At 40.4% G+C, this 15,121-nt stretch overlaps 1 protein-coding gene across 1 annotated transcript in view; it reads left to right on the forward strand.

Annotated features, from left to right (window-relative positions):
- Positions 1-15,121, forward strand: part of kcnh5b (potassium voltage-gated channel, subfamily H (eag-related), member 5b) — a 55,611-nt gene that overhangs the window by 21,728 nt on the left and 18,762 nt on the right. Inside the window, exons 8-10 of the mRNA XM_079842981.1 lie at positions 6,068-6,267; positions 6,360-6,612; positions 11,509-11,705. Coding sequence (XP_079699107.1) covers positions 6,068-6,267; positions 6,360-6,612; positions 11,509-11,705 — 650 coding nt within the window. The remainder of the gene's footprint in view (positions 1-6,067; positions 6,268-6,359; positions 6,613-11,508; positions 11,706-15,121) is intronic.

Here is a 15,121-nt window from a genome sequence, read left to right on the forward strand (position 1 = left end):
CATAGATATGCACATTCCACACTTAGGCCCAATCCCAATTCTATTTTATACCCCTTCGCCTTCCCCTACCCCTACACCTACCTGTTCCCCTTGCCCCTTGAAACAGAGTGCCAAGGTGTAGGGGTGAAAATATTCCCCTAAGAAATGGGACACCACTACTATACCATTACACCTCATCATACCCCGTTTCTTTTATTATAAAATCCTGTGACATTTAACCAGTATGAGCAATGAAGTGCGTAGGCTATATCTCACAGAAATCAGGCGCGAGCACGTTTAACAAATTACTCCCTCCCAACAGAGTTTTGCGCTGTATTTGGACTTAATAAAATGTCGCTCGTTTTCAGTTCAAAAACATATGAGCCAGAGTTTCCTAAGATGATACAGAACATACAAGACTAGTGAAGCCGCTTTTCCATTGGACCAAACTGGTCTCTTTGTTTATTAACCGTTCCATTCCGTGCTGATCCGAGCCGGCCGGTACGGATATGGTTTCGTTATCTACTGTGGTGCTGCGATAATGTTCATACGTTATACGTCAAATCAGTCGTTGCCTTGGTAACGCGAGAGTTTACAGATGATATGTATTGTAAATATCGACTGCGTTATGAAGGATGACCAGATATATATTTTATAACTATTATATTATTTTTTAACACATATTATTATATGTGTTCAAATCCCGCAAATAGTGCGTTTAGCAAGCTACGGAGAAACGGCAGCCAGGCGCGCGCAGTGATCGATCCCGAGTGGCAACACACACACACACATTCTAGCAGCACGGTAGTCGGTGGAGGGAAACTCCTCATACCCCTTCGTTCGAAGTGTGGTCCTGAAAAATCTTCGTTTGAAGGGCTATCTGGCCCTTCCCCTTACCCCTACCACTCCAGCCAAAACAGAATCGAGACACACCTACCCCTTCACGTGAACGCGCAAAACGAAGGGGTAGGGGAAAGAGAAGGGCTAAGGGGTAGAAATGGGATTGGGCCTTAGTCATTCGTTGGGCTTGTTAACAATAAAAGCTGTTTTTGGACTAACAAGTAAGTTTTGAGTTCTGAAACTTGCAGGACATTCTTATAGTATTATGACCTCTTATACAGTATGTCAAAAGCTCAAGGAAAATTGTGTTTCTCAGTTCATGTCCCCTTTAAGATATACTAATAGCATCTCTAATAGCAAAAATGGCATTAGAGTTGCTAAGTTCAGTTCAGTTCTGTGAGTCAGTTCATACCTTTAATACATCAGCTAAAAATTATATAATTAGAAATTATTCACAGCGCTTCATTTTTTCCACATTTTGTTGTTACAGCCTTATTCCAAAATTGATTATATTCTTTTTTTTTCTCAATTCTACAAACAATACCCCATAATGACAACGTGAAATAAGTTTGTTTGAAATCTTTTTATTTCAATCTTTTTTATTAAAAAAAAATTAAAAATCTGAAAAAATCACATGTACATAAGTATTCTCAGCCTTTGCCATGACACTCAAAATTGAGCTCAGGTGCATCCTGTTTCCACTGATCATCCTTGAGATGTTTCTACAACTTGATTGGAGTCCCCCTGTGGTAAATTCAGTTGATTGGACATGATTTGATTTGTCTATATAAGATCCCACAGTTAACGGTGCATGTCAGAGCACAAACCAAGCCATGAAGTCCAAGGAATTGTCACTAGACCTCCGAGATTGTATGGAGGCACAGATCTGGGGAAGGGTACAGAAAAATTTCTGCAGCATTGAAGGTCCCAATGAGCACAGTGCCTCCATCATCCGTAAATGGAAGAAGTTTTGAACCACCAGGACTCTTCCTAGAGATGGCTGCCCGGCCAAACTGAGCAATCAGGGGAGAAGGGGAGAACCCGATGGTCACTCTGACAAAGCTCCAGCGTTTCTCTGTGGAGAGAAACATCTCTGCAGCACTCCACCAATTAGGCCTGTATGATAGAGTGGCCAGACAGCACATGACAGCCCGCCTGGAGTTTGTCAAAAGACACCTGAAGGACTCTCAGACCATGAGAAACAAAATTCTCTGGTCTGATGAAACAAAGATTGAACTCTTTGGCCTGAATGGCAAGCATCATGTCCTGACGAAACCAGACACCGCTCATCACTTGGCCAATACCATCCCTACAGTGAAGCATGGTGGTGGCAGCATCATGCTGTGGGGATGTTTTTCAGCGGCAGGAACTGGGACACTAGTCAGGATCGAGGGAAAGATGAATGTAGCAATGTGCAGAGACATCCTTGATGAAAACCTGCTCCAGAGTACTCTGGACCTCAGACTGGGGCAAAAGTTAATCTTCCAACTGGACAACGACCCTAAACAAAGGAGTGGCTACAGGACAACTCTATGAATGTCCTTGAGTGGCCCAGCCAGAGCCCAGAATTCAACCCGATTGAACATCTCTGGAGAAATTTGAAAATGGCTGTGCACCAACCCTCCCCATCCAACCTGATTGAGCTTGAGAGGTTCTGCAAAGAAGAATGGGAGAAACTGCCCAAAAATAGGTGTGCCAAGTTTGTAGCATCATACTCAAAAAGACTTGAGGCTGTAATTGGTGCCAAAGGTGCTTCAACAAAGTATTGAGCAAAGCCTGTGAATACTTATGTACATGTGATATTTTGTTTTGTTTTTTATTCTTTCAAACTTCTTTCACATTTTCATTATGGGGTATTGTTTGTAGAATTGAGGGAAAAAATTATGAACTTAATCCATTTTGGAATAAGGCTGTAACATAACAAAATGTGAACAAAGTGAAGCGCTTCCTTCCTTCCTTCCTGTCTGTCTGTCCATCCATCCGTCATAATTTTTTTTTCTTTCTTTCTTTCTTTCTTTCTTTCTTTCTTTCTTTCTTTCTTTCTTTCTTTCTTTCTTTCTTTCTTTCTTTCTTTCTTTCTTTCTTTCTTTCTTTCTTTCTTTCTTTCTTTCTTTCTTTCTTTCTTTCTTTCTTGCTTGCTTGCTTGCTTGCTTGCTTGCTTGCTTGCTTGCTTGCTTGCTTGCTTGCTTGCTTGCTTGCTTGCTTGCTTGCTTTCTTGCTTTCTTGCTTTCTTTCTTGCTTTCTTTCTTGCTTTCTTTTTTGCTTTTTCTTGCTTTCTGACTTACTTCCTTACTTCCTTCCTGACTTACTGACTTCCTTATGTTTTTGCGTATTTATTATGAAGTTGTGTGTTTTTTTATTTACTATAATTTAGTGCTGGGAAAAAAAATAATCGTGATTAATCGCATCCAAAGTAAAAGTTTGTGTTCACATAAAATATGTTAAGTTAAGTCAACTTTATTTATATAGCGCTTTTTACAATGCAGATTGTTTCAAAGCAGCTTCACAGTGTTAAACAGGAAAATAATGCAACAGAATTTTATTTGGCCGTACAGCCGCTCCGGAGAAAACGGTGATGTCATCTAGCTCATTTCAATTATCACACAGTAACAATGTGGGCAGATCAGTAATTTAGTTTATATAGTTAATTTAGTTTACTAATTATATTTATTTGGATATTTTGTTGAAAATGTAGTGTCCCCAACTGAGAAAGCCAAGCCAAAGGCGACATATGTGTGTGTACTGTGTATAATTATTATGTATATATAAATACACACACATGCATGTGTATGTGTATATATATATATACAGTGAGGAAAATAAGTATTTGAACACCCTGCTATTTTGCAAGTTCTCCCACTTAGAAATCATGGAGGGGTCTGAAATTGTCATCGTAGGTGCATATCCACTGTGAGAGACATAATCTAAAAAAAAAATCCAGAAATCACAATGTATGCTTTTTTAACTATTTATTTGTATGATACAGCTGCAAATAAGTATTTGAACACCTGAGAAAATCAATGTTAATATTTGATATATTAGCCTTTGTTTGCAATTACAGAGGTCAAACGGGATTTTGGCCCACTCCTCCACACAGATCTTCTCTAGATCAGTCAGGTTTCTGGCCTGTCGCTGAGAAACACAGAGTTTGAGCTCCCTCCAAAGATTCTCTATTGGGTTTAGGTCTGGAGACTGGCTAGGCCACGCCAGAACCATGATATGCTTCCTACAGAGCCACTCCTTGGTTATCCTGGCTGTGTGCTTCGGGTCATTGTCATGTTGGAATGTTGGAAGACCCAGCCTCGACCCATCTTCAGTGCTCTAACTGAGGGAAGGAGGTTGTTCCCCAAAATCTCGCAAAACATGGCCCTGGTCATCCTCTCCTTAATACAGTACAGTCGCCCTGTCCCATGTGCAGAAAAACACCCCCAAAGCATGATGCTACCACCCCCATGCTTCACAGTAGGGATGGTGTTCTTGGGATGGTACTCATCATTCTTCTTCCTCCAAACACGTTTAGTGGAATTATGACCAAAAATTTCTATTTTAGTCTCATCTGGCCACACGACTTTCTCCCATGACTCCTCTGGATCATCCAAATGGTCATTTGCAAACTTAAGACGGGCCTGGACATGTGCTGGTTTAAGCAGGGGAACCTTCCGTGCCATGCATGATTTCAAACCATGACGTCTTAGTGTATTACCAACCTCTGAAACGGTGGTCCCAGCTCTTTTCAGGTCATTGACCAGCTCCTCCCGTGTAGTTCTGGGCTGATTTCTCACCCTTCTTAGGATCATTGAGACCCCACGAGGTGAGATCTTGCATGGAACCCCAGTCCGAGGGAGATTGACAGTCATGTTTTGCTTCTTCCATTTTCTAATGATTGCTCCAACAGTGGACCTTTTTTCACCAAGCTGCTTGGCAATTTCCCCGTAGCCCTTTCCAGCCTTGTGGAGGTGTACAATTTTGTCTCTAGTGTCTTTGGACAGCTCTTTGGTCTTGGCCATGTTAGTAGTTGGATTCTTACTGATTGTATGGGGTGGACAGGTGTCTTTATGTAGCTAACGACCTCAAACAGGTGCATCTAATTTAGGATAATAAATGGAGTGGAGGTGGACATTTTCAGGCAGACTAACAGGTCTTTGAGGGTCAGAATTCTAGCTGATAGACAGGTGTTCAAATACTTATTTGCAGCTGTATCATACAAATAAATAGTTAAAAAACCATACATTGTGATTTCTGGAAATTTTTTTTTTAGATTATGTCCCTCAGTGGACATGCACCTAAGATGATCATTTCTAAGTGGGAGAACTTGCTTATGTTCAAATACTTATTTTCCTCACTGTATATACTGTATATGATGGTGTGTGTGTATATATACAGACATGCAATTAATTTTCACCCAGCACTGCTATAATTACTTTCAGTACAGGTGAGTCAGATGGCGAGAATAAATCCGCCTAACTCAATGTCTTCAGCCTTCTGACTCCCTCTTGTTTTCCCTGTTTGTTTCTTTCTATCTGTCTTCTCCTCCTCTAACTTGGTCATTTTATTTGGCTTTTCATTATCCATTTTTTATCTTATCATATTCCATTCATTTCGCTTTCTTCTCTGTTCCCGCTCTTCTCTTATTGGTTGTGAGTGGAAGTATTTGGAAAGCTATTTCAGGGAAGGTTGCCATAGAGATGAGGAGCGAAGATACTGTGGTAACACATGAGAGAGGCAATAAAAACAGGAGCAGAAGTTTACATTGTGTACATTCGGAGTCCGACTGTTCATCTTCAGTTCTCTTATAAAAGACGTCCAACTGTAAAATGGAATATTAAAGAAAACGAAAAGAAAAAAAACCCTTATATATGTATATGTTTGCACTTGTTCTAACCCCACGTTAAAATAATTTCCTGTTCATAATGAAAAGAAAATATTTATTACAAAAGAAATCCAGTGCTTTTCATTATAACAAGCTCTTTGGGTAAATATGGGTTTGGAAATACATTATTTGTCCAGTGGGCATCATCAGTCTTATTAAAAGTGAAAATGTTTGCTTGTTGATCATTAATTGATTGAAGGAATGATTTATTTAATTTTTGGTACTTAAATCTGCCACATATTCAGACCCCCAAAAGTATATTGTGCAATACAATATTGTGTAATATTCTTATAACTTGCCCAGAGTAAAAAAATATATATAGTAATTTCAAAACTGTCTGACCAATATCTATTTTTCTTTTCCCCTCTTGTCCTATAGCTCTCCTTTACGCCACCATCTTCGGTAATGTGACAACCATTTTCCAGCAGATGTATGCAAACACCAACCGTTACCACGAAATGCTGAATAACGTGCGGGATTTCCTCAAGCTCTACCAGGTGCCCAAAGGCCTCAGTGAGAGAGTGATGGACTACATCGTCTCCACGTGGTCCATGTCCAAAGGCATCGACACACAGAAGGTGAGACTGAAACAGATAGGAGGGTTGCATGATTGAAGTTTTTAATATTATTATTTAGGAAAATTCTACATTGGAAATTCATCTGTGCACAGGTGCTCTCCATCTGCCCAAAGGACATGCGAGCGGATATCTGCGTGCACCTGAACAGGAATGTGTTCAACGAGCACCCAGCATTCCGATTGGCCAGTGACGGATGCTTGCGCTCGTTGGCTGTGGAGTTCCAAATGATACACTCCGCCCCCGGTGACCTCATCTTCCATGCAGGTGAAAGCGTGGACCTGCTCTGCTTTGTGGTGTCAGGATCACTAGAGGTCATCCAGGATGACGAGGTCATCGCTATACTGGGTTCGTTTGGTAACTGTTTTTAAAAGCAATGATTTAAGCCGGGTTTACACTCTACGATTTTGACCGTCTGAGACAAATTTGGTGAATCCTAAAAGATTCCTCTGATTTAAAATCTGAAGTCTTTGATTGCTTCATTTTTTCCTAATTTCCTTTTTTTAATGAAAGCCATGATCCAAATTAATGCTAGAGATTGCTTTTGTTTGCTAGCCGCAATTTTTTCCCCACATGTAAATCCAGCTCTCAATCACCAAACATGTCAAGGATTGATGATTCTTGCGTGCATCCATTTTTTTTTTACGTGTCTTGACTGCCATACAGTCTGACATTTATGACAACTGAGATTCTACAGTGTGACATGGCTTACAGCGGGGATCACATTCATACAGTCTGACAAGCAAAAATCGGAAAGGACTATTATAAATCGTACAGTGACCCGGCTTAATACATGCTTTGGACTTTCTGTCCATCTATTAGTATCTCTCAATATCTGATATTTTTTTCTTTCAGAGTTTGACTTCTATAGTAGAAATGCATTTTGGTTGTCATGGTGATGAAAAACTATTTTAGAGATTTGTGACACAACAGAACAAAACCAGCATATGCTTCCCAGAGATGAAATGATTTCTTTTTGACATCATTAATTTGATTTTGACTTCCATTACAAACACCATCTCACTTTTAAACTTTCAATCAGCTGCTTCACTGAAATCGCATTAGATTATCATTCTCCCTTGAGTCGTCATAGGAATGGACCCATACAGCTTCTTTAATCATTCATTTCTAATAGCTGCTAAGTTGAGGCCTTGTCTCTCCTCCAGCTCAGCAGGAAGCCTGGACCCACAGTGCCTCTCTGTACCCAGGAGGGTGGTGGGTGTCCGGGCAGAGGAAGATGGGCTCCTGGGGAGCTGAGTTAGCGAGGTGTAGAGCTGTGCTGCTCTACAGGAGACCAATGAGAAGAAATTATGTCATTAGTCACATCTATCCATATGGCTCACATTTACCAAAAACAATTTTCGCTGGACCATCTTCAACAGAACTGCTGTAAATGTGCGTAAGGAAAAAAACATACCCAAGTATCACTTGTTTAAGGGATCGTTCTCCCAAAATGGAAATGCTGTCATCATTTTAGTTACTGTAGTAATAACTATAAATGCATAACTACATGCTAACTCTAAACCAATCCCTATTCCTAACCCTAGAGAGTACATGTAGTTACTTAATATCACGCTGTACTTAAATCCATAATAACACCAACACTTTAAAATAGTGTAATCCAGTGTTTTTGCTGCAAAACGCTCTCCGTCCGCACATATGCACTTCCACACTGAAACATTGGATAATGTTTAAATCGATCACTGAGATGATGCTGAGAGACCAGACATAATAAAGATCTCACGCTATTCTTCTGGGATGACCGTTTTATTAGAAAAATATCCCACAACTTACTGTACTGGTGGGTCCAGGTCGCACTCAAAATCACTATTTCATGTATGGTCTAAAATGCAATTTCAGGACAGGACAGCAATTTTCTGGAATCTTTGCAGCTATGTAGTATGAAAAAAAAATTCACACTGTGAAAATGAATAGCAGGCACAACAATGATGGTGTAACCATAGATGCCTATGGGTACAATATACGTCACATGACTAAACATGTTGTCAATTTCAAATACCTAAATTTTCAGTTTACTACATTGTAAAAACAGGCTTTTTTTAAATGTATGCACTAATTAATCCAGAGAGCCTCTTCAAATGACTCTGCGTTCGCAGGACAAAAACACTGTCTCAGTTTGGAGGGAAGATAAAACGTAGAAAAAAAGTGTGTTTTCAAATATATCCATATTATTGTAGATGTACTTTGCAACTACCAGTCATTAGAGTAATTAGAGTAGAGCTTAATATCTGCTAACACTTTGTTTTGATGGTTCCCAGCGGACAGCTACTGATTATTAAGCCTCGTTTCCACCAAAATTACTGGAACAATTTGTCCCAGGAGCTTTTTTCCTAGGAACGTTTTTTCCCCCAGACCTGTTTCTGTCTGCGTTTCCATCAGGGTCTAAAGTACCGTGAAGATTAGGCAAATTAGTCCGGTGACTGAGGACTGCGCAAGACTTTCCAGTTCCCACTGGATTTCGTCTTCCAGATATAAGTTTAATAAAGCCTGAACCTCGTCATCGGTCGTATCATTTAAACTCCATTGTTGATTTGAATAGCAAACAATTTTTACTGCACATCGCAACAGACTTTTAAAAATGGTGGTTGAAATAAAACGTTGCGTTAACTCGACCAATCAACATTTTCAGTAATGCTGCCTTCATGTGCTTTCTGAAATTTCCTACCCATTTCTGAAGTCGTGATTACAGGCTCATCGCATTTAAATTTTGACTTAGAGAAGGCGTTCATGTCCAATTTTTTAACTAAGAAACTAGTATTTACGATAATTACGTTAGCATGTGAAGGCAGCATAAGTAACTTTGAAAGTACATGTCAACTTATTCTACTAACCGTAACTGTAACCCTTACAGTCTATTAATAATCTAATGAGTGTTAGTTGACATGTAGTTGCAAAATTACTTAAGTTATAAGAATGTCTAAAGTGAACTATCGAAATAGTGTTACCAAAGAAAATCATACAGGAACAACATAATGTAAAAAATGGCATACATTTCATTTTTGAGTGAACTATCTCAGAGCCTAATTTTCCGCTGTACATTTGCAATATAAAATATTACAGTACAGATCCTGAAGGTATGAGTTCAACTGTACCCACGCTGTAACAGAGTGCCATGGTAACACATGACTCCTTGGAGACCATGTTTGGCGACTTCTGTCTGAGATCAACTGTAAATCCCCACAGCCTCTTCGGGGATACGACTGCTTTTAAATTCTCAGTAGAGCCCTTGACAAAGTCTCTGCAGACCAGATCTGCTGCACACAGTATGTTTGAATCAAAAATAAACACCCAGACCGTGTGAAACACAACTTATTTTTTTGTACCATAATATTGTTGACATGAATCTTGGAAATCCATGTGGAACTGGTATTAAGTTAGTTAAGTAGAAATTAAGTTTATATTGTTCTAAATGCACCTTACCAGCTCTTGTGCATGCGGTCTACAACCTGTTATTAGGGTTGACACGAGAGAGGTTTGCTTTGTTATAAAGATGACACCAGAACAATGATCTTCAGGAAAAGAGGATTTTTCAGTTTTGCTTAGAAAGGTTAATTAGAGCACATGTGTGCATGCATTCCAAGCAGCTGCTAATTGTGGTTTAATTGGTCTGGCATGTGCAGCCAATTAAATATGTTTTGCTACTAGAAATAAGTCTTTAATTGGCTGGACAAACACCTGTGACAGACACGATCTCTGTGGTGAGATTATGCTGAGCTCAGCATATAAAATATTAGCCTGAAAAAAAGACACTTCTTTTTGAACCAGCCAAAAGGTTTTTTAATTTGCACATATTTCTTGTGGTAACTGCATGTTCAGCACTGCTGCGTCCTAAGGAATCAGTACAGGGTTGGCACTTGAAGGTTGAAGGTCTATTTTGGGTCTCTGGCGCCGAGGATCTGTGGAAAGTGATGGGAGAGATCAGTGTGCCATTGATCTTCGGCATCTCAAACGAGCAGAGACAGCTACACTCCTCTCTGATAATACCACATTTATCTAATGCAGCAATTATCCTACTTTCTTACTGTCTCTCAATGTTTCTTGGCTCTTTCACTCCGTTCTGAAAATAAGAGATGATTCAATAATGATACTTGAGCTTTAAGTTTATAGTCTTTTGTGCGTTACACTTATTTCATTTCTGAAGAGTTTTGAGTTCCTTTTGGCCTTAAAATTTAAGGTTGGCATGAAATGGTAATCCATCTATTTTCTAAATGCATGGCATTGATCTTATTGTGAACGATTCATCCAATCTTTTCTTTTATTCAAGCTTGTAATTTTGTAACACGACTTTCCAGTGAAACGTCAGACTTCTCTCTGGTGACATATGCTGGACTTCTCCAGTCATTTAGTCTACATAAACCCAGCCCCTTTCTTACAATCGTCCGCAAACTCGCATTCAAATCTATCTCCATCCAATCAACAGCTGATGAATTTAACCAAGTCCCCGTCCTACTTTCTGTTTTAGTAGGATGTACGTCACAAAATGGATGAAATTATCTATTACTAATTCCATTACATACCTTCAGTCATTTACTCACCTTCATTTTCTTTCTTCTATGGAACACAAAATATGTTTTGAAGAATGTCTTTTTTCATATAACAAAACTTGATAGTAATTCTTACTACAAGGGATAAAAAACACTAAAAAGTTCGTATGACCCATGCACTGTTCTAATTCTTCTGAAGCCATATGATAGCTTTGTATAAGGAACAGACCATAGCAAGGGGAAAGTTTCCAGTAAATATTCAAAAACTGTTTAAAAAAGGAAAGAAAGAAAATCATGCTGGTTTGTAATTACATGAGGGGGTTTAAATGATAACTAAATGATAAATGATTTCTGTCTGTTCATCACACAAAGCTATTAGTTGGCTTTATTCGGCTCCACTCAAGAAAAATTCATATGCGTTCAGCATTAAAGGAAAGTGTGTAATCCACAATTATCATGTTTAGGTTAATCACTCGTTTTAAGTAGAGTAAGCTAAACTTTTTCCTGTACAGTCAAGTAATTCTCCTGCTCAGGTTGGTGCCTGTCTCTAGATCTATGGAGATAATATTAATTGAAATGTCAAATTTGATCATTCTGCTGCTTAACCCTGCTGAGAGATGATACGTTTGGATTGAAAGCAATTAATGCAGTCTGATCTCACACTAACTCTCTGCTCTGTTAAATATCTTCATAATCACCCCTTTTATAATCTGATCTTTTTGTCCTTTTGCTCTCTCAGGTAAAGGGGACGTGTTTGGTGATGTGTTTTGGAAGGAGACGACTTTGGCCCACTCATGTGCTAACGTTCGAGCGTTAACATACTGTGATCTTCACATCATAAAGAGAGAAGCCCTGTTGAAGGTGTTGGATTTTTACACAGCGTTTGCCAACTCCTTCTCCCGAAACCTCATTCTCACCTGCAACCTTCGCAAAAGGGTGAGAAACATTAGCAAGTACACTTCTCTCATTGTTTCTGATAGGGTTGTCAGTGTTTCCATAGACCAGCATTTCAGACTCCTTTGTTTGTCTGTGTTCAGGTTTATTTAGTCAAATGACTCGTCCTATTTTTTTCTTTGTGCTGAAATATTGTGCCTTCCCGTGTCAGTCAGCAGGCTCTTTATTGTTTGCCAAGTCCATTTCTGAGCCCTGTTCTTTGTTCATTTATTAAAACATTAACTGTATTTAATAGTTATTAAATAGTTTAACCTAGTTTATTAAATTTTTTCAAGCTACTCTTTGATACTAATCAAATCTGCAAGAGTGTTTAAAGAACAGAATTATCCAGAGAGGAATTACCATGATTAGAAGATCCTGGCATATGCCATTTTATCATGGGTATATTAAGAGACATACTAAGAATGGAGTTTAAAATGAATCCAAAGTATATCAGGCTTGTTTTCAAAACTATGTTGGTCATTTAGGCCCCATCTACACGGAGACACGTTTAGCTGTATACGTAAAAATGTTGTACCGTATCAGCGTTTTGGGAGCATGAAACTATATTTTTTGAAACCGGTTCCCAGAGTGGATAAATCAGAAAATGACACCCTTGCGTTTTCGTGTGTACAGCCAATCCGTATATTTTGTGAAACTGTGATGTCATCACAACCCGTCCTGTGCGGGAAAGACTAGAAAGGGATACAACTATGGGCACTCGTTATGCGCACATCAATATTGCGTCATTTAATTACTGTATTTGCATTATTGTATGGGTAGGTTTAGGGTGTAGGCGTTAATAAAACACAATCTGGTTAGTAGCACATTTATTTATTTATTGTTATTTTATTGTGAGATTTTGCCTCACTTCCTACCATTGCTGTACCCCTTCTAGCCAGAACTCTTCTTGTATACTACATCGTTTGGAGTCCATTTCATTGCTCTAGTGAATACGCAGATATTTCTTGAAACTAGGAAAAAAAAAGATTGGATAGGGAAAGCTTTGGCTTCGTGTGGATGGGGCCTTAGTTTCATGGTCATTGTCATTGCCTGAGTTCTTGTTTGTTACTAGGTTTCTGATTAGTCCTCACCTGTTCCTCATTCTGTTACTCATCATCATCTGTGTATTTATGCCTTCAGTTCTCCTCGGTTCATTGTCGAAATTATGTTGAAATAATGTTAGTGGTGTTGTATGCATTCATCTCTTGGTGTTCATTAAAGGGTAACTAAACCCTAAACCAACTTTTTTTAGTTAATGATCTGTAATACTGGGGCTTTATTAATGCTGTTCATTGATTCGAGTAAATGTTTTGACATTTGAGTATAACGTGTTTTAATTCTATAAAATATGGTGTAAAACCGCCAAAGTGCTGCCCTCTTAAGGTTGAACGGTGGCTACTGCAGTTGAATTTTCCTATTGGACATTGTGGTACCTCCAACGGCTCACTATCCGCGCCCCTGGCACGAGCTCACCACGCCCTCAGAAATGTTTCCCCCAATCACAGGATGAGAACGGCTTCACTCCAGTATGAACTGTCATATTACATGTAGTAGAAACATTATGAATGAAACTGACTTGACACTTGCTTTAGCATTGTATTGAAGAAAATACGGTTAAATAATGCAGTTGTCAGTACACGTCAGGCTTTTCTTGCGATATTATTGCCGCCCGTCATGTGTACAGATAAGTTTCATACATGAGACGCACTTTCAAACCCTGGCACGCAAGTGGTTGCCGCGGACGCAGATAGATTAGGTCAGTTCTCTTGCGCGGCTGCTTCACTAGTATCGTCTCCATTGGGAGTTAACGCAGTTTGAGCAGCGGCTCGCATTGATAAGGCTCCGGGTTTGTGTCTACATACAATCCACCCTCCTCCACTTCAGGTGAAGGTAGGAGAATGACCGCTCTATTGCAAAGCTGGCGTCACTCCAGTCATTCTCCATCTCTGCGACTCGCGAGTCTGACAGCTGTCAATCAACCCGTCACTGCGGGTCTCAGGTGCACGCCCTCCGCTCAGCCCCGCCCTCGGTTCGTCCCCTCTGTGTCCGCCGGGCTCGGCCCACTTTTCCAGCATTTTTTGAAAATTGCCAGTGGGTGGAGTTAAGCTCTGAGCAGGGGTTTAGTTACCCTTTAAAGTATTGTACACATACCAGTGTCTTTGGATCATACTACAGAACCAACCCGTGACAGAACACGGGACCATAAGATTTCGATCTGCAAATATTTAATGGATTTACATGCTGTCTGTATGCCTGCCTAGAGGACCACACAAGAGACTTTTTAGACCTGGTTTGCCTTATCCGCTCCCCGGTGCGCTCCCTCTGCGTGTCTTTTTTTTTCCAAGCCAGCTTGGATAACTTGTACCAAGGCATGCATGCCCAGAGAGGGTCCTCGAGGTTCATTGGCCGAGTTTGTGGATTGGGTGCTTGTCCGAAATGACTCTCTTTACCATCTGCCTCGCTGTTGAGGACATCGCCAGCCCCACTCCAGACCCAGAGCCCAGCCAGTTGTCAGTCATGCCCACAGCTGATGAGCCCGAGCCTGCCACGAAGATCGAGCCATAGGCTGCCTTCATCCCGGAGCCCGAGCCCAATGCAGAGTTAGTCCAGGTGTTTGAGCTGGCAACAACAAATGCAGTCGAGGGCATTTTAGTGGAATTCATGGAAATGGTTTGGAATCCCGCCCACCCTCCCATGGCTGATGAAGATAAACAAAGCTGTGTAAATACAATGTGTGATGAGCTGAATGGAGGAGGCTTTTGTTTCACTTCAGTCAACAGTGTTCTCATCCAGTTTCATATCATCTCAGTCATCAATGGATATGTTATATGATGAGCTGAATGAGGTATTTGTTGCACTTCAGTCACCACCGGTCCCAGCCAGTACCATATTGTCTCAGTCATCGCTGGATATTTCCAAGTTGACCCTGGTTAAGCCCAGCTCCAAGTCGTCACTGGTTATGCCCAGTACCAAATCTCCTTTGTCATGGATGGTCCCTTCCAGCCTCCCTCTCCCTCCTCCACTGTCATAACCATCCACTCTGCCTTATAGAGGTTCCGCTATGCTTCACAGTTCCACCAGAGGCTTTTCATCAGCTCCACCTTGTTTCGGGGATCCCTCAGCTCCACCTTAAGCCTCCAAGCTTCGGACTCCACCTCGGCCCTTCGACCCATTGGCTTCACCTGTTTCATCCTTCATGTTTTAACGCTTCCTTGGCTCCACCATGGACTGCCATCCCTCATGTCCCCTCTGGCTCCACCTTGGTCCATCGTCGTTCTGGTTCCACCTCGGACTTCTGAGTCAGCAGCTTCAGTCACATTTTCAATCAATCACATTTATTTCTATAGCACATTTAAAAACAACATATGTTGGCCAAAGTGCTTTACATACCATTGGCTTCAATCCTCCACCCCTCT

Source organism: Gobio gobio, assembly GCF_949357685.1.
Source record: "Gobio gobio genome assembly, chromosome: 18".
Taxonomy (NCBI): Eukaryota; Metazoa; Chordata; class Actinopteri; order Cypriniformes; family Gobionidae; genus Gobio; species Gobio gobio.